The sequence below is a fragment of the Anopheles maculipalpis genome, chromosome 2RL, assembly GCF_943734695.1.
Source record: "Anopheles maculipalpis chromosome 2RL, idAnoMacuDA_375_x, whole genome shotgun sequence".
In the NCBI taxonomy this organism is placed as follows: Eukaryota; Metazoa; Arthropoda; class Insecta; order Diptera; family Culicidae; genus Anopheles; species Anopheles maculipalpis.
In genome coordinates, this window is record NC_064871.1 from 55445141 (window position 1) to 55465875 (window position 20735).

At 41.4% G+C, this 20735-nt stretch overlaps 4 protein-coding genes across 8 annotated transcripts in view; 3 read left to right on the forward strand and 1 right to left on the reverse strand.

Annotated features, from left to right (window-relative positions):
• LOC126556576 (filamin-A) overlaps positions 1 to 11708 on the reverse strand; it is a 47069-nt gene extending 35361 nt beyond the window's left edge. For 4 of the 5 annotated variants that reach the window (XM_050211900.1, XM_050211897.1, XM_050211899.1 and 1 more), the window contains exons 1-2: positions 11641 to 11708; positions 5195 to 5564 (exon numbers count right to left, since the gene is read on the reverse strand). In XM_050211900.1, the coding sequence (XP_050067857.1) occupies positions 5195 to 5564; positions 11641 to 11658 (388 nt within the window). In that variant the 5' untranslated portion in view covers positions 11659 to 11708. Of the gene's footprint in view, positions 1 to 5194; positions 5565 to 8304; positions 8415 to 11640 lie in introns of those variants that run through there. The other variant, XM_050211898.1, reaches the window with a different exon arrangement.
• LOC126558508 (uncharacterized) overlaps positions 1 to 20735 on the forward strand; it is a 246009-nt gene that overhangs the window by 181100 nt on the left and 44174 nt on the right. The gene's annotated exons all lie outside the window — the stretch shown is intronic.
• Positions 1 to 20735, forward strand: part of LOC126558569 (annexin B10-like) — a 292795-nt gene that overhangs the window by 152899 nt on the left and 119161 nt on the right. The window lies entirely within an intron of this gene.
• LOC126557740 (regulator of G-protein signaling 7-like) overlaps positions 1 to 20735 on the forward strand; it is a 279291-nt gene that overhangs the window by 128689 nt on the left and 129867 nt on the right. The window lies entirely within an intron of this gene.

Consider the following 20735-nt stretch of genomic DNA (forward strand, 5'->3'; position numbering starts at 1 on the left):
AGTAATAAGAGATAAACTCTCCATAAAAAGCAACAAGCATCAAACAACCAACAACAGTGGAAGGAGCACTGGGTACATACACTCGGAAAGATAGGCAAAATAACGTGTACAAAAGGCACTAATTTTCCTTGGGAGCCTGTTTTGACTATATTTAGCATTTGAGTCATCTAGTCGGGGTTTCTTCTTAGGCAAGCTTTGGATACTGACCGGGCAGCAATCAGCGATCGTTTTCGGTGGCAAAGAACGCTTGGCATAGTGCGGAGAGTAGAAAAAGAGCAAAAAACATGACCCACAGCACGTTCCACACGTCATGCGCTGGTTATTATGCGTACGCGCGTTCCAGCACCATGAGCCATGGGCAAGGTTTCGTCTCATGCGGTGCCCAACTGGGGGAAGGTATGGGCACATAAATAATCGCAACCGTACAGCAAGCATCCCAGCACATCATCGACGTTGTGGTTGGTGCGATCGAAAGGGAAAGCAATCGAGACTAGACTGTCCGAGCGCTGGAACGTGCTTCACAGAGCGTCCCTGGAGCAGTATTAACCCTTGAGTGGTGTGTTATGGTTTTTTTTAGTACACACTCTTCTAATTGTATACTTCACACAGTTTCAGATAAATTACATTTGCACTATGTAGAATTATAGCGCATTATTTGAATATCTTGATTTGGAAAACAAAATCAATTTCCAATGGTTGTTGATAAGGCCAATGGTTGATGTTACACCGTGTCAATGAAATATAATACACAGAAAATTGATTCGATAATTTATTCCCACACCCACAAAATAATCAGCTAGAGCTTCCAGAGTTGGGGAACAAATGGGAAACCACCACAAGAGGGAGAGTATAAAAGTAGTGCAGCGAATGGTATTCAGACGCCAAACACACAACACCCGATTCCCGCTCCGTTGGACGTGTCCGGGGTATACGTTTACGGTCTGCTGCACGGACGGACGATGCAATGAGCGATTTGCCGTTCTCACATTGTACTCTTCACACTCTTGCCACTCCCGTGCACGATCGGTGTTACCCGCGATGGTTCGCTGATGGAATTGCATTCCACTTTATATCATCTTCAATGTAGCAAAAAGGATGCAAATGTGCCCAGTCAGTTTCCTGCCTTAATCACCTCGAACACTCTTCGTCTTCCTCTGCCACATCAGCCATTTCATACACGTTGGTGGTACGTGATCAGAACAGGGGAAGAAAATCTTCACCACGAATTACGTCACCGGGCGCCGGCAAACGGTTCAAGATCAAGTGTACCCGAGCGAACGGCGTGTTGAACGCGAGACGTACATCTCTACAATGCCACGAGCCCCAGATGATGAAGAGAAGCATGCTGCCGCTAATCGTCAGGCCGGCATCTACAGCCGAACGCTCTCGCCCTACTCCGCCGATCAAAAACCTGTTTGCGCGCATCCGTAGCTCGTTGCGATTGGGCACTGGGGTGGATTGAGGGTTGACCATCCAAATATGAACGATATATCCGATTCCTGAGCAAACTGTCGATGACTATACCATAAGCGGCAAGGCCAACACAAACGATGGCCGTGCTGCTGATTCAGTTGTCAGGCCTGGTCGTTCGAGAATCCTAAAAAAGTAGAGAAGCTTTATTTTATTGTGTTACCGTTGCTCCACATTATCTGCGCCCTCTGGTTCTGTCATTTACGAGTCAAACTGTCTCTCCACACCCTTCCATTCTCACCCTTCCACTTATTCCCTTTCCCGATCTTCCACACTATTTGATGATGAGATCAATTGAATGGAAATGAGTGCAAGGTAGTCTGGGACCGCAAGGGAGCATTTGCCGCCGAGTCGGAGAATGTTGCGCATAAATTTCACGCACATGCTCACAGACAGACGGGCGTGTGAGGAGCAGCGACACAGAGCAGCAGCTTTCATGCCAGTTTTTGAACCAAATCGGGAAAAGCTTGCCGATCGACTTTTCATTTTGGGGCGCAATTCTGCAACGAAACACCACGTTGTGGTAGTTTTATAGAGACATTGGAGTTGACCAATATCGTCAAACTTTTTGCTGTTGAATGCGAGTTGAAGTGCAAACTGTAGCACAACATTGTGGCTGACAAGCAGAAATGGAGTTATTTTTACTTTTCTCGCGATTGGATCGATTAATCAATCGATCAATTTCAAGCTTTGCTGATAATGATAGATTGTCAATCATAATTTCGCGGACACGAGAAATGTAAACTTACTCGTTAACATCTCAGTACATTGAAAAGAATATGTAAAGATCCTTTGTTTGAGTCACCTTAACCATGATGAAGCTCATGAAAGAAGCCCCAGACACGATCGCAACATGCAGTAGAGTTAATCGACAAACAACTCAATGGCGTCATGCAGCTACGAAGCAGCGTAGCGCATTTCATCGCATCCGATTAAAAGCCAAAGTGACGCCATCAACCAAAACTGTTCTGATGAGCCACTGTGCCGCGCGCATCAAAGTTCGCTAAGTGACCTAATGTCTGACTGGTCCAAGCGAATCGCCACGACGTCGCCCGCTTTATCGCGATTGAGTGTGAACGGGGCTCGGGACGGTTTGTTTGGTCGAATTCACACATCCCACAAGCACGAGGAGTTCGTTAATCTTTCACGAAAGACATGTAGAGTAAACTCAATATCGGATATCGGACGGCTTTCTGGCACGAATAGCTCGAACGAAACGTGTCTCCACGCCCAACTTGTAAAGTACTTGCGCTTGTAATTGCTGAAGGACAAGAAGGTGCATTTGTGGAATGCATCCAAACGCCACGCCCGTTAAGACCAAAAAAGAAAAAAAAGGCTAGCTATTCAAATATCCAAACGACACTTTGTGACGGCCGAAGGGGTGCTAAAAGCAATAGCTTCGCGGTTGATTTGAGGTTATGGGGCAATTTGCAACTTGCAGCAGTATGTTCTGTGATGGTCGATGACTGATAAGAAACTGCTGATGCCAACGAAAGAAGATGACTTTAGACAAAAAAAAAAAGCACAAAGCCTTTGTTATATGATTAAATAAATATTTTACATGTTGGCAAACTGTGACACATATGCATTTTGATGCATAAATCAATCAGCTAAGCAAACAAGTAGCTGTTATTAATAAACATTTTAAAAACTTCTCTTTGAGGTTTGCCCACGCATGATTCATTCCGCAAAATTTTATTATTCTCGCTACTCAATAGGTATTACTATGAGTGATCGCATTGAAAACCGTAGAATGATCGTACATTAAAGTGATCACTATGGCCCACATATGGGACAAGTTGCATGCCTTTGGAGTGTTGAATTCAACTAAACTGTGTACCGTTAATATCAAATGTTTACTCATCGCCGTAAGTTTCAGCCAGTGCCCGAAGTTTATGACTATTGAAGTCCATTCCGGCAACTTTAAGGCATTCGACCGACTTTTCTCTAATTGCACCGACACCATCGTACCAAACACAGACAGAGATGAGACAGATCGTCGTCCAGTGTCAATGAGCCAAACAACCGGTTAGCCAAAGCGGTGTGCAAATATTTCGATCTTCTTCGACAGTTGAAGATTGTTATTTTTCACCTTGATTCATTGCCTGTCTGTCTTTCATTGAGACTTTCTCTGACTGTAACAGGATAGGACAAATTTATGATGCTTGGGTCCCGCAGTCACCGGCCGCAATCACCGTATATGTAAGTGTCCGCAAAGCGCTTAGTTGCGCTCGACTCACTACCTAGTGAAGCGATAAAACGCACAACTAATTAGCCGAGTTATTTGTAAAACAACTTTGCCACCGTCACGCCATCTTCGCCACGAGCCTTTGCGCTGCTTTGGGCTGGCAAACCCATTACGATCAAACCCATATGACACACTTGATTGTGCGATCTTCCTGCGACCGATGAGGTATCGCACCATAACGCCGGGAATAGCTTGAGAAAGTGCAGCTTCGATTGACACAGTCGTACTTCTGTAACTTTCATTGCAAACATATGAAAAAGAAAAATAAATGCCCCCAAGTTCGTTGTCACCGATTCGTTGAAGTCTAACGTTTGAGCATAGTGCGAGCGTACCTCGCGTGTAAGACCTTCAATGATTTCTTGGTTGGAAAAAGGTAACATAAAGTAATAGCACACGGACACACATACAAACGACATTCAAAGTTTGCCAAATTTGCAAAAAAAAACATGCTTAACGGCCACGAAAACAGCGACCAAAAGAAAAGCTTGCAAAATGCCCGAAAAGCTACGGACTATGTTTCATTCCTCTGTTTTGCACTAAAACTTCCGCGTCTTGGCGCGGTCGTTGGCGGTTGAATCGTCTTTGGATTGCGTGCGAAGCTGTTGAATGCGAACGAAACAAACCGGCCTGTTTGTTATTACACACACACACACACACACGCACACACACACACACTCTTTGGTGGATCGTTTTGCTACCACCGTTGTGTAGTAGTGTTACGACGCAAAGAACCGCATCACATTCCGGTGGCTTCAGAATCGCCACCCTCAGCCTTATATGTCGTCGTGGCCACCATCATCATCATCATCATCGTCCCACCCCATTTGGGCACATAATGCAGAGGAAGGAAGCAACAGTTTTGCAGGGCGCATTGTATGTGGTCGGCATCTCTAGTGTTCCGATCGCATGGGTTGTTTCAAGGAATGACTTCGTCTCAGTGTCGTGTTGGGCCTGTTCTTTACTGCTTATCCCATCTTCTTGTGCTCGCTCTTCAAAATGCCTTTGCGGAAGAATCGCTTTTCTCGTCCGTCCGACTCAACGCGTAAAGATGAACCACTCAATAACGAAATTTCAGCACAAGGGTATGGCATACATGCAAAGGCACGTGGAAGATGCGCTCAAACAGGTTAGACCAACTGCAGGCTGGTAGGCAGCTTGCGAACTCAAAACTCGAGGCTTCTTCATTGCCGGATCTACCCAAGGTGCTTGTGTGACTGCTGTATCCAAAAACAACAGCACACACACACACACACACAAAACAACGTTACAAAAAGGCACCCGAAAAAAGATGCGTCGAGCATAACAATGTTAAATGGGGAGTTTGCTTTATTTCAAACTTTTGCCAAGCTTGGTACGTACGTTTGGTGCAGCTGCTCAAATGAGCAAATTGTAAATTTTCCAACACTTCGAAGTTGATGTGCGGGGTTGAATGGACATGATGCGATACTTAGATTACTTAAATTTTCATTTACTTACCAATGTTGACAATTTTGATGCCCTCCACCTCGAGGAACTTGAGCGCGACGGACACATTCTCCAGCTTCTGGCTGCGGAAGGTTGGCCGCTTGTTGTGTTTGCTCATGCGCTTCTGTGACAGAACCTCGATTAGCGCGATCAGCCGCAGACCGTCGGACAGATCGCTCTCGAGATTGGCAATAGTTTGGTTGATGATCTTCAGGTGCTCATTGGCCCAGCGCGTGAACGTGTTTTGTTGTATCCGTTTCCACTGCGCGTCTTCGGCCAAATCGCGCTCCGCCTCCATCTCTGCCTCCTCGTCGGCGTCCGGATCGTCGTAGTCACGCGGATGCTGCTGCTGCTGCAGTTCCTGGTAGTACTGCGGCGTGCCCTGCAAATTTTCGGCGGGTGAACGCAAACAGTATGATAACCACAATCAGCCACCACGATGAAAGAAGAAAACCAACATCGAAAAGAAAAAGAAGAAAACAATTATTAGCCGAGGCATTACTTGAGCGATTTTGTTCCTCTTTTCCTGGTTTGTATTTTGGGGAACCAAAAGGAGAAAAGAATTAGCACTGCACTGCGGGGAACATATATGCATAAACGTTGCAGCATACAGCAGCGTTAAGTGTGGTAAGGTGGTGTACAGTAAAGGCGTCATCGATGTTGCATGATCGTTAGGGCGTATGCATTGGGCGGCATTTTTATAATATCCTGTGGATGGCGTCGGGTTATCGGAGTATGCAACGGGACGGGACGCGGCAGGAAGGGATTGATAATTTATAGCCTTTTGCTAGCTTCAATCGACATTTCGGTACGGCAAGACTTTGCAGGCCTCTTTGTGAATCGTTTAAGTACGTTTCCAGTTTGCGTTTATGGCTTTGAAAGCAGAACACAAGATATCCTACTGTGGAACCTGTTTAATATTTTTATTTTGTTGCCATTGTTAGGCAGCTGCACGGCTAATGAACCGTAACAGGATTGAGGCGAGCTTCAGATATTCGATCAACTTGTGCAACTATCAAAAAAGTTAAATTAGTTACCAGAAGACATCGCCAATTAGGAACAGTGCTAAGATGCTAGATATGATCCAAATATTAATTCAAAACCTCAAACGCGTTTATTTTGTAAACATGTTTTCAATATTGCCCTAAAACTGCACATGAAATTGGTTTGTCTGATGTCCATTTTATGTTCAATACCTCATTTTTCGAATGTTGCTAGCTATTTCAAGACTTCATGACTTAAGTTACCAGTATGGGGAGACGTTTTCGGCAATGATTCGTTTCCCAGGGTGTAATGTTTCGAAGGAAATGTATTGAATTAAACCTATTATTTGAACCTCTATTTAAACCAGAATTATCAGTGTGAGATGCTTGTTTGTACATCTAGTTCATCTCGGAAGAATTGGTTAGGCTCAGGACAGTCATGAATGACGAATCTCAATCAATCGGGATACTGATTGACACTGTGGCACACTAAAGACAGACCATCTTTGTGGGTGCGAGGTTGAGTCACATGAACTTAACACTCAAAACAAACCACCAAAGATTCGTAACGGATTTAAAAGGAAATTAGTGACTCAACGGTTTACTTGATCGCAGGTGATCAAATAACGGCTGCCGAAGAGTGCAAAACTTGAGGCATAGTGGCTCTTTTATCAGGATTTCTGACCCGTCTCGATAAGACATCGTACTACTACTACAGAAACCAAGTATCTGCAACGTGTATCTCTGGCGAATGATCGATGAGTTTGTTAATAAATAATTGTTTCCTTTCTTTCGAACCGCACAATCAGTTCGATGTTGGTTTATCGCTTCGACTTTCGCAGTTTGTCCGTTTGACCGACTTTACGCTACACACGTTTCGTGCGGGTGAAGGTTTATTTTTTGTTGAATCGTATTCACGGCTGGATGCATATTTTTACGATAAAAAATACGATCTACCGGAGAGGTGTGAGGCTTGTACTAGCACTTAGGGGTAGCATTTTTTAGTTGTTGTTTTTGAGTCTCCACAATTTCAACCTCTGACGACTTTCCTGTCGCCTATCGCCGCTCGCCCTTTCGTTGGGATTTGGGCTTCTTTCATGGGAAGCGTTCCCATGCTATTTTGACTATAATTCACTTTGTTCCGGAATACCCGAACACTCGAAGGGGAGCAGCAAGGCCAACGCAACCACGGTGGTGGTTTTATGTGGTTCCGCATTTAACCACTGAAAGATCGAGGCTGGAACAAAATCCGGCCCGAACTGGAGGGGTGAGAGTTTTCAGAGAATAAGCACTAGCACTAGCCGCAAATGTGTTTTTTTAGATTTTAATGGCTCAGCAATAATCTATGCTAGACGACAACAACGCTAATTAAACCAGTCAAACCGTGCCACCAACCGTGCGTTCTAGAAAGAAGCCACCGTGGCAGAGCAGAGTACACAACTTCGAAGGTGATGAACCGCTTTTTGCCATACATTGTACGCGGATGGGTCTTCAATAGCTGCTCCCACAGATTCTGGCCACATTCTTCGCATCTCTTCGCACTACGGTGTGAGTGTATTCGTGTGTGTAAGAATATACATTTTTATTGTCCTCCTCATTCGAGATCCTGTTCTCGGTGATCGGAGAGAAGAGCTCCAGCGACACACACTGGACCGAACCGATTGCGACCGGTCCAAAGTGGTCGAGTATTGGAGCCACACACGTAAGCCCACGGCGACCGCCGGGAGAAAAAACCCAAACCCAAAACGGCCCTGTTCTTTATCTTTCACTTTCTCGAACCTTTTACATCAACTGAATTCTCGCAGCATTCAGCCCTAGCCCACAGAAGATCATCGAGCCGATCGAGATTTCGGTTGCTTCTCTTCACACCAATATGCATGCGCATCACAAACAGACACACTTACACGTCACGAAAATAAATTTCCTCTGTTCACCGGCAATGGCACGTTGGGCTGCGAGCCTAACAGAGAGCCACCGAGTAAGCTGCGTGGCATTTTATCTCACTGCACCGTTTGTGCAGCCTTATTTTTGCCCCGTTTTGCAACAACCACAATCTTTAATCACTTGTGATGAGGCTCTAGCATGTTGCTTCAACCTGGATCACTTCGTACAGCCGGTAAGTGGTGTGTGTTTGTTTACCTTTAAGACAGCTTAAGACGCCGCCACGCAGATTGTTGATGTTTTCAGTGGCTGATAAAACGCGATTCACCTGCTTCTGCGCAGGGAAGAGACACTACACACATACACACCAACACACGCCAATCACAACACAAATGGCACCGGTAACAATTAGCCCCAACTAGGCTGCGCAATCGAGCAATATTGATTGGACTACAGTGACCAGAATTGATGATAGCACCATCAACTGCAACGGTACGGGAGTCGTAAACTCGCTCGTGGGCTTCGGAATGCGGGCCGGAACGTCTAGACAAGTGCGTCGGTTCGCGCTGCGCGGCTCGTTTTGAATGAAGAAGAGAGCGCAGAGAGCATAACAACAGCCATCGGGCTGCAAGATACCATCACACAATGGGCAATGGTCATACGAACTGGGGGAATAAAAATCGTGCTCAGTAGCTCAACTCATTTTGTGTTATTTTTGAGCAATTAGAATAAATGTGTGCTTTTTATTGCGAAACCCACATAACCATCAGTTATCAACTTCGAAAGTGAACTTTTTTTCATGTTATGAATTTGCAAATTTCCTATCATTACTACAGCAGCAGAAAAAATAATAGCTTCCATTATTTAATTTTGTTTATCCAGCAACGTTTAATAAGTGTAAATAATTTTGATGCAAACATGCATTGTACTTTACAGTATAATTTTTGTTTCCATTTCCATTTTTAAACATTTATCTTCCCATAGTTGCACTACAGCCATGGAAAGGTATTGGTCAGCAAACGTTTTGCTTTGCCATTTCCGAACCTCCATGCTGCAGGGCGCCCCACATGATCTCATCCATAAACGAACGTTGCCGGCTTATGGTGAGAGTAACATAAAACAGTGTCGAGCGCAGTGTTATGTGTTTGATTTCTACTTTACTGCTTCGTTTCGATATGTTTTTCACAATAGTTTACAATGTTTACTTGATGAATGGCGTAAGCAATAAAATAATTAAACTACACCTAAATTAAAAAGCCAATAAAAGAAAATAAATAAAATAAGTATGATACAAATAATTATTGAAATATTTCAAGCGAGGTGAACAGAAATGAATTTGATTTGTGAATTGAGCCAATTGATCCATTATGAATCTTCATTAAAATAGTTCATTTATTAACTAATTGCTAATCGTAAAAAAAAACATTAATCAAATGGAGCCTTATAATTATGAAAAAATACATAACTCGATTAGATTCTGTCCTTGCCGGCCCCACTATGTCACGGTCAGCAATGATTTAGTCGGTGATACACACAATGATCATGTGATCGCGATGGTCACGCGAATATTGTTTATAGTTTATTCATAGAAATCCTAAGCGATTTTCATTTATAATTCAAAATTAGTTACCAATCGTTGAAAAATAATCAAATGTATGCATTTGCAAGATTTATTAATTTATGTATTTCCCAACACCCAAATTGTTATTACTAATCATGGCCACTGACATAACCACTGTCATCGAACCGTTCAAATCTTTTCATGTTTCCGCGATCGTTTAACCACGTGTGCACAGTGCACGGCACATAAACGAACGCATAATTTTTCAAACTAAATACACAAACAGGCTAACAATCACCTGGGTTGCTATTTTGGTAATTAAAAATTATTGCAATAACGAATCTTATCCTTCGCGTAGTATGGATTGCCTATCTACATGTTACAAATTAACCTGGAATGCATTTTTATTCGCATTGTAACCGAGTAAACCAATAGCCCAATGAGAAAAAAATTGACATTCTAGAGATCGAAAAATTCAAAACTACAATTAAGATTTAAATTCTGTTTGCTTATCTATATCTTCAGCTTCTACATTTCACTCAAGAATCTCATTCAATTTTTTTCAATAATTTAAATAAATAGAACGTGCTAAAGACCGTCTAAAAGATCATCTAAAAAGAGGGCAATCATTTAAAGAACATCCTACAAGGGGCTTTTCTGTAAGGAATTCTTCTCCAAAAGGTTCCCTTTCGTTAAAAGAAGCCTTGTTAAAAAGAGGCTTATATCACTTTTATTAAAACCAACTTACTTTGAACGCTTATTGAAAAAAAAAAGAAATATTTATAGTTTTTATTCCGATAGAACGACCTGGCCGTATTGTTAACAAATATTTATTTTAACTGATATAAATGTTGCAATGACAAACCAATGTTCAATTTGCATATTTGCATGAATTTCAGCGAAAAACTAAGTCAAATGACTCAAAGTCTCTGTAAACTGATCCATCGTAAAATCAAGTTATGGAGAATATGGTGTGAACATTTTCGTGAGCAACATAATGTTTCATAAATGTAATAATAATAATGAATTTGTTCCAGAAATTAATAGCGTAATTTTTTGTCTACATTTTCCACACCACGCGAACTAGTCACGGGTTTTCCTGCTAAACATAACAACATGTTAATCTTTCGGACACCTACGCGTGTCCTTTGCTGTCAGTTCGTATAGGATAGGATTGCATACTAGAGCGACTTCTCTCACTCGATACGAAGTTGTTGCATATTTTGCGCAGCTAACAACAGACCAGGTCACAGATGGTGATCGGTATTTTTGCGTTAAATCATTTCTCACGGTTACTTGCGGTGGATGATTCAACGAAACGTTAACCACCACGGAACCATCGATGGTGGTTCTTCTTTAAGCTTGTTGTGTTTGTGTTCAAAAAACGGCTAGGCTAGCAGCTGATTCACATCTTATATGAGAATATGCATACATCCGAAAGGTTTCCGGAGAGGCAAGTTGGAATAAATAAGCTGCAAAAGCAGCGTAAATTATGCATTTGTTTGGAAGATATATTGAAACGATTAGCTGAGTCAGTCAGACTAAAACATTAGTATCTGTTTCTAAATTAAAACTGTAAGACAGTGTCACAAATAATCCATTCAAGACGTGTACAATTTTTATTGAGTGAGCTAAGTGGTTCCCATCATATGGATACTCCAACATTTGTTCAATTTCACACAAGAGCCCCATTAAGTTTTTTTTTTTTAATAATTTTAAATTTAATTTTCAATAGAACGTGCTAAAGACCATTTGAAAGATCATCTAAACAAAGGACAATCGTTTAAAGAACATCCTACAAGGGGCTTTTCTCTAAGGGATTCTTCTCCAAAAGGTTCCCTTTCGAGGAGTCTTCGTTAATCTAGGCTATCCTAGATTTACTAAAACTCTAGAGATATCACTTTCGTTAAAACCTACTTACTTTTCAAATTTTAAAAGAATACTAATTGCATACAAATGCGCAAAGCTTGTAGGAGAATTGGATTTGTACTTAATAAGGAGTAAATATTTCTGTAAATTATGCTTGAAAATACCTGCACTTGAACATCCATTTTGTTGGCGATAAGGGTACTTCTGGTTTAACACAGGAAGATGTGAAGTGTCCGAGTGAAGGATTCGTGTAGTGACAGTAGTATTCGGCAATTCACTCTGTTGGGAAGAGAGTGGATCGTGTGTTGGAGGTGATGATGTTTGGTCAGTGGTTTTCTTTCTTCTGCTCTTTCTCCTCTTGCTGTGTACCGTTCTTTCACTAGAGTAGACGATGCCTCTCGACACTCTTAAAATTACACTAATTACACTGTTGTTGTTTGAATGATTCACGCCTCGCTGCAAGGTCGTTCTCGCCAGCAGCACGTGTTTGTGTGTGGTTTTGTGTGATGATGCAGAGCCCGAAAATAGTCGTGTTATTTGTTTTGTTTACATCAAAGTCTCTGCAGGATGCTCTCTTTTCACAATTAATCACACGGTTGGATTAAAAATAAACACCAATTAACCTGAGGAAGAGGAATGACAAAAAGAAAAAAAAACATGCAAACACCACACATTAAACACATGTCACGGATTTTTTCTTTTACCACTCATCGGTGAACATTGTTGTATTTGTAGGCTAAACATGTAATGGGACCAAAATGGTGCGTTAAACCAAACGTTTTAAACAATAGTAATGATCGGACGCGTATGCTATTACGTCGTTTACATGGTCTGCTTTGCTTTGCTGGTCTTTGCCCACTAGAACAGAGGTAGTTTGATCTGTTCCGGAACATTCCCGAATTAATCGTATAATATTCTCAACGGGCGGGCCAGTCAGCCAGCCAGGACCAGGTATATTTAGTCACTGAAACGGTTATGCTATTAAAAACGATCTCACACGCACACGTACAATTACGCACTACATCACCAGCAACCTAACCGTGGGTGGGAAAACTCACAAACACTTGACGGACAGAAGAAAGCACAGAAAGATAATTTACAACCTCTCAGTTGCGCCGTTCCGAGTTACGTTTTGGCGATGCTTTCTGAATTGCACCCGGTAGAAGAAACGTCGAAGTTTGAAGCAATGTTCTAGTCATTTACCAGCTCGTTCTTCTGATTCACGCACTGTTTCGTTAGAATCATAAATGAAGTACACTTGAGGAAGATCACTTTTGGATTGTGTGTTGATGTTTCTGCTGTTGGCACAACTAAGAAAAACACATTCACACTTCACGCTTCTGCCGTGTCATGTGAATGAAAGTGCACGCGATTCACACCGTGAAACTCTAAACCGGCGTAGTCGGCTACGATCAACACTTGTCTGACGTTGTTTCCATTTTACGGGCCCAAACGTGCAGGGGATAGTCGATAGCGGTGCATGATTTTAAAAATAGTTCAACCACTCTAACCCCCGCACGCAGTACAGTGCTGCTAACTTCCTTCTTGAAGATCTTCAAACGTTCCCTGCCCCGAAAACACGGATCTGTTCTTCAAGCGATCGTTCGTGAATGAATCATATGATAGTTTATTGAAATGTGTATAACTTCTTTAGTACGCATTAATAACAGCTCGTAAAAATTCCACTCTTGAGTAATGATCTCATTATTTTTGATTGATCAAAAGCAGTAATAAGCAGTAATGTACTTGACATAACTTTTAAACAATTTATTTTACCGATAACGATCGAGATGTAGAATATCCAATGGATATCCTTTCCAAGGATATCCAAAAAACAGATGTCATGAAACAGGTGAGCCAGAGCTCATCAACTGCATCCGCTATTACGAGACATTGTGCGCATATGGGCCCACGGAAGCGTTTCTATTTTTGGCAAACTGTTGTTTCAGATGCAGCTCAGAATGAAAGTGTCTGCTTTCTCTCGGTGCAGTTTTTTAGTCTTCTGCATCACTTCGTTTTCATCGATTCCCAGATGTGAGACACAAGTGTCACTCACGGTCATTAGCTTTCTTCGGCAGACATTGTTTATATATGCTAGGATTTGGCGACACTTTTGGAAATTTTGGGCTAATAGGCTCGCTATGATATTTTTCTATAATTAGTAAAGCATGTGAAAATAATCATACTTTTCCTAATAATTCTATCTGAGATTATTTTGGATATTCAATGTTATGCTACTAAATTGATCTAATCATTCAAGCGAATGCGCAAGGTTATATTTTACACCTAATATTTTTGTACTCTCAACGCCACACGATCTGTTCTCACGCCTAGGTCAAACGATCTGTTTCTGTGGATTTCGACCACTCATCCAAGAAGCGCAATTCTCAATCCATGCTTCGTTTCGTCGCTCATAACTTGTCCACGATATTACGAACCGGACAGCGCAAACGGGAATGAAGCGTTGCCAAATAACAGCTGCCCAGTACCGCCGTCACATGCCAAGAAAATATGTCAATGCTAAGCATTTTTCTGGTGCCAAATTGGATCAGCCTTCCCTGCTGCCGAATGCTGACCGAGCTCCATCGTCTGTCAGTCTGGGGGAGGTTGGATTTAGTCACTGGCCTCAGACGTCCGACGGTCGTCCACCTTCTTTCCACCTAACATGTCCACATTTTTTCGCCTTGGCCAAAACTGCGTTCCGCGTGCTCGGTTCGCAATAGATTTCGGTCCGAAATACAGGCACACGGCGACGCACGGGCAAATGGCAGAACGGGAAAACAAACAAACATTTTATGAGCAGCAGCAACCGTGCACGAACGGTTGATGCAAGAGCCTGTGTGTGCGTGCGATTCCTGTGTTTCTGTTTTCCACCTATCATTTTCCCATGCGGAGGAAATTCTGCTGAGTGTATGCGCGTGTGGACGAACACGAATAGAAAATGAGATCCCCACGATTGCAAACTGCGTGGAAAATGATTTTCAACTTCATGGCACGCTGATTCACGTTTTGCACTGGCCGGCACACTCTCTAGCCTATCGTCACTGACCATATCGAGGAGGAAATGCGGTTTGCAGACGTACGATCACGAAATGTTTCATTAGATTGAGCTTGGTTTGAACAAATATCCTTTAAAGTGCAGTAGTATTTTGACTGTTTCGGGATACTTTTCGCTTTCATAACACTTGCGTCATATCGATCACTGCTTTAGAAAGTTTTCGTTGTCGTGATGCCACTAAACCCATACCACATGTAAATCATGCTACGTGTATTTCTTCACTTGTTTAAGCTAAACGGTTGCTACTTTTCACTGTTCACTACGAAAATCACCAAGAAGCTAGATCAGATCACCTGGGCAGAATCAGAGCAGATGCGCTGCGCATTGAAGAATGACCGTTCTGTTTCGAGACTGTACTAAAGATCTTGAGCGCGTGTTTGCCGAACGAACCGACGACGTTAACTACGATCAGTTGCATCTGTGGTGGGTAGTGGTGGGTAGTGCCGGTAAGTGAGAGTAACCGTTCCGTCTCTACCGGTAGTACGTGTGCCGTGCTGTTTCGTTCGCACACTGGCCCTGGCTTGAGCTGGTCAAAAAATTGCACATACATTGCTTGTGTTATTACAATATTACGTTTTGAAACGCTAAACTTCATTGGTTATGTTATATTTTTAAAGTAAATAAAAAGATTTGCATTTACTGCACTCATATAGTTTTTAATTATTCTTTTATGAGAGGCAAATGTAGTCTCACAGACCTAAAGCCTCTATAAATAAACGAAAAAACGTATTTCTTGAAAAAGGGACAAAGTTAGAGCTGAAAGTCTCTATAAAGAAATAAAAACTTGATTTTGGCTTCTTTTTTTAATGTCATTTCCGTTATCCGTGGACTATTCTAAACTATTATAAATTGTTTGATCGAAAACGAATTGTATTGATTTTTTTTCGTTAATTTATTATAAAGTCTCTGCCACTTAATTTGCCTCTCTAGGCATACAAAAGGTGGTTAATACTAATAAAAAGCTATTGTGATTCCATTCCACGGAACTATCATTTCCATGCCAGCAAATTGAACACAGTCACATATGGCACATATTTCTAAAACTACACTCACCTCTGTACAGCTAGTTACAATCTTTAGCCAGAACCAGAGAAAAACTTTGACCGAAACTAGTTCGGTAGCGTTCTCATTGTGAAAAACAAATTAATAGCGTACCATATTGTATAGGCATGCGCAAGGAAAGGCGTCTGCGCCGCAAGGATGCCACTAAAATGATCGTTCCTGCCACCACCAATACCATCAAAGCCGCGGTGAGTCGTTCCAACGATCGTGTGGTAGGAAAATTTGTTTACCATCCGGCGGCACATTTCGATACACCGCATCTCCGCCAAAAGCGAAAACGTTGGGGAAAGTTTGTTTACAGACAATGTTTTATTTTGTGTTCGTTCGTTCGTTCTAGCGCCACCAATCGCGCACTCATGCGTTCTGGTCCCAGTTTTCCGAAGAAAATCATCCATATGGTGTTGTAGCTAACCGGTGGGTTTGCAAAGTTTGTTATGATCGTGATCGCAACCTCGTCACGCGTCCCTGACAGTTTGAACGATCATAAAAATTTGGTTACTTGACTATACTCTGCGTGTATGATTTTACGCCAAAAAAGGCCATTCCACAATCGCAGAGCCACGTTGCATACATGCTGGCCGTGCTACTAATGGATTCCTCGCTTGGGAATAAGGCAGAAGTATGCCAAAGGCCCGGGTGTATTACCGAGAGCCCGAGTGAGATGAAAACCTTCGATCATATCGGTTCGTTTCAGGTCGCAACGGGCAGGGTGCTAACGGATAGGGCAGAAAGCCTTCGTGCAGAGAAAAATGAATACAGAGGGGAAAAAAATCATCGACAACAAAACTTGCCATCATTCGTAATGCCGTAAAAGGCAATGAATCTTACCTTACCGCAATGAACGGGCCACCAGTGTGTTCCTTCGCTCGTACAGCTGACGTGACCTCCGGCGCTGTCAGTGTCGACGATTCGCAGAAACACGTGACAAGAGAGGGATGAAACGAGGGAGATTCCTTACAGGTCTCCCAACAAGGCGCCAGATTGTCACCCAGAGGGGCTACAAGAAGGTTTATGAATATTGCGATGGGCGAGTCCTCGGTGGTCAACCAGTTTTAGAGTCGGTGAAGGATAAGCTGGGCGCTTTTTTTGGTTAATTTTGATATGTGGTGTTTTATGTTACGCGTCAATTATTTTGGAATAGCAATATTATTCAGCAACCATATTTTGGTCTTAATTACGAGAGAAGTACATGGCGCCATAAACAAAGTAAAACGCGTTTTTAAATCAATTAAATGCAATGAAAATATGTGAAAGCTTGATAATTGAAGGGTTAACATATTTGATTAAGTGATTTAATGCTGATACTTTCTTAAATTATGCACCAAGTAAAGTAAACACAAAATAGTACATACAAACATACGTCTCGTAGTTTTGTTTCTACCTTTCTCTATCGTATCGAGATCGGTGTCTTAGAGCAGTTGTCCTTCAAATTCAAAAGGTAATGTTCAGGGACATGGTTCGCATGCAAATGGGGCGCCAGTATAGTACAGCATAGGAATTACATAAACTGTTAAACAACAAAATTTAACAACCGGAAGTTCGAGTGATCGATCACGGTGTAGCTTTTGTTTTATCACCCTTTTTGCCATAGTATGCAAATTGAAAGCTACACACAATGTTCAGCGATAAGTTGCTGGATGAATTTTTGAATTCATGGATGAAAAATTGGATGAAGTTGCTGGATGATAGGGTACAGAGGATAGAATTGTAAGTTACAGTCAACTTCTGTATAAAATTTTAGCAAAAATACATTTAAGTTGCCTAAAAGTGTGGAGACTAAAATTTTATGGTGATTGTGGATGGTATGACGATTCGTGGCATAATTTTCAACTACATTGCTTTTTATGTAGTATTTATTTAGTTATTTATTTTAGTGTCCCTTTTTTATGTAGCACATGCCGTTCAAAATATTTATAAAATATTATGTATATTTAAATATTATGTAAAGATTACAATAATATAATAATTTTTATTGAGAAGTTGAGTTACGTTTTTACTGCCTGTTCATCGTTTATTAGTAATAGGAGTCGCATAAAGGAAATCCACATTTAAATTAATTTTGTCCAACGACGATCTTCATTACATAGACACATTTTTGAAAAAGTACGAACAACCAACCGGCATAGCTTGCACGTGTGATGAGATTGCTTGGCAGATTTTGGCGGCGAAAACGAATAATTCCGAACCGGGCGAATAGTTTAGTTGTGCTACTGCTTGACAGGTGGCGCCATCGGATTAAAGAACTGAAGCGTTTCGATTGCTTGTTTACTTTGAAAACCCGTTAATTTAATTGTGTGTCTATTCTCACTAACCAAATATATATTTCTTGAAACATGTATTGACCAATAGGAATGAGAATGCACTAAAATGGGTTTTAAGTGATGCAACGAACACTAAACAGAACAAAATTATTCTTCAATAACAAATAAAAGCCATTACAAAATACAGCAAATGAATGTACAAAATTAGGGAAACCCGGCGAAACAGCGCCGGTCTTGATACGAGATAGTCGCGGTTCCAATTCCATTCGGACCGTTCCCGCTTAATGAGAAGCGACTTATCAAACTGTATGGCGGCGGCATGACCTTGGCAGGTGGTTAAATTAAATTAAAATCTTAGTTGTTGAGTCTAATTAAAGTAGATAGTTCAATAAATCTATCCAATAAGTATTTGATTATACAAACAATTTACAAAATCGACAACAACATTAATTGCCAGAAATGTGAACTAGAACCCACTGAACATAAACTAAATCATCAATCAAACTGCTAACGTTGGCAAATTTTAAAAGAACAATTTTTTTTATCATTAACCATTCAGATGTGCAATCATGTCTTTTGCTAGATTACATTGATAGGAAAGCTTCAGTTATCTTGTGGTGGTGATTCTGCCACAAACAGTACCCGACACAGCAATATGGGTCCTCCGCTTAGAAAAAATAAAATAACAAATTAAAACAAATCCCCCTGTGTAAGCCGTCGTCGAAATGTTACAGCGAATACCTGTTGTTGCAGAGCTAATCGGTTGCCCACATACATCCCATACATCATGGTGCGGTGTTGTGTTGGACAGTGTCGAACCTGCGGTAAAAGGACACAGCACACAAAAAAAAACAAATGGAAAAGTTTAGATAGAAAATTAAATTATGCATACCCGCGCGTCCATGTGTCCGGGTGTTTCGGTTTGTTACATTCCCGATGGTTGAAATGAAAGACATCACCCTTCCGACGCTATAAAAGCAAATGCGTGAATCAAACGCCACAACACCTGAGTGCATGCAGCAAAAGCATAAAATGGAAACTGCAACGACAGCTGGAAATTGTCCTGGTGCTTGTGTTGTGTACAACATGGAGGGAAACTTTTAATTATTGAATTCATACATTGCTGGAGGTCCTATGTATCAAATGAAAATTAAGTTATATTTTTACTTTATAGATATGAGCCATTTCTACTTTGTTCACGTTCAAGCTCTGGATGTTGAAAACTTGCTGCAGAATAAATAGACATTCGACAGTGCCAATATTTAGAAAATCTCAAATTTTCATAAAAGAGACCGATCCATCTCTACCAATAAACTTCCTTTTACAAAACTGACCCTTTGGTGAATGCATTGCTCATATTGATGAAAAGTAAATCGGGGCAGCAAACATTTAAGGGACGCTATTTGCACGAACCAGCATGATTAGCACTAGACGAGAGACTTCCAGAGTAAACAGTTTGCGTTTTTCATGCATGAATTCTAAGAAGGATAGGAAGGAATTTTATTGGATTTTGATCGTTTTACTACGGATTGTGGGCGCACGAACTATTCTGTTGAATTATTCATGATCGATTGGGAAACCGGCCGCAACCGCAAAAAGCATCCCTTCCTAACCGTGTTGCCATGTTGGTAAAAGAAAATGGGATGGATGCATCAGTGAATCTATCTTCTGTTTTCTACTCTCACCTTACAGGAGTATCTCCATGTATTTTGCTAGTTATTAAAACATTCAACATTATCATTAAACAGGCACTTCTACAAGTGGACAAGTGGACCACAGAAGTGAGTGTGCTTTAATGAAGATTACGTTGGCAAGTGTTCTTAATAAGCGGCAAGAAAAACAATATCTGTCTATCATCCGAAGCACCACATAAAACGTTGGCTGCATCCAACGGGTCGATGATAAATGAGCTAAATTCGCAGGACAAGCAAAACCGTACCGAAATGATTAATGACACGGACGTATGTGTTTGTCTCTGTGCTTAAAAAAACATAGCTTTTTAGCTTCAAAAAAAGGAAGTGAAACATTCGAAACATCAAACATCGCCAACGAAACACGGATGCAAGTGATGGTAGTAAAATCTGAAATGTTTATCAAAAGGATTAGTGTACCGCCCGCTGGTAGCGTTGGGAGATTTTTTTTTCACTCCTCCATTCATCTAGATCTGTAAACTGTAGTCTATTTATACATGAGTTTGTGTATGTTTCCGCTGTAACGAGCAGGCAGGATCGTGGTGACAACAAATGTGACTTTGCTACAAATGTAGAAGAGTTTTAAGTTCCAGTTGGTTGGAATGATAAGAAGCATTAAGCTATCAGTCAGAAGCTGATTGTCGGATGGGGTTTGCCACTGATTAATGCTGGAAATATAAAGTGCTTGGTGGTTGAAAAAATTTAACAAGTGCTTCGACGAACGAAACGAATCAAATGCTTAAGTGTAGCATTCGTTTTTTGGCAAACTGGGTAGGAATGAACACGGGAAATATTATATCAACCAAATTAATATTTTTAACACAAAATGTTGACTCTTTCATGTCCCCAAAATGTAGAAGCCGTCAATGATTCATCCACCATAGAAAGCCCTTCACAGCAGCGCAACTAAAACATTGGTTCAATAATTCCGCAAAGCACGCGTGACAAAATGTTTTTCGTTGGCATATGTGTCGAATTAAATCTGAAACCAAATTGCGGGCGGAATGTACTTTAAAATCGTCTCGTCAAATCACAGCAGCTAAATTGAAACTCTACTTTCCAGCTTATTCCACGCTTTAGACTGTCACGAATTGAACCACCAAATGAGTACCAGACAAACTTCCAACTGCACCCTTATGGCACACTCGATAAAAGAAGAACCAAAACAAATGCCATGTCAGATGCAC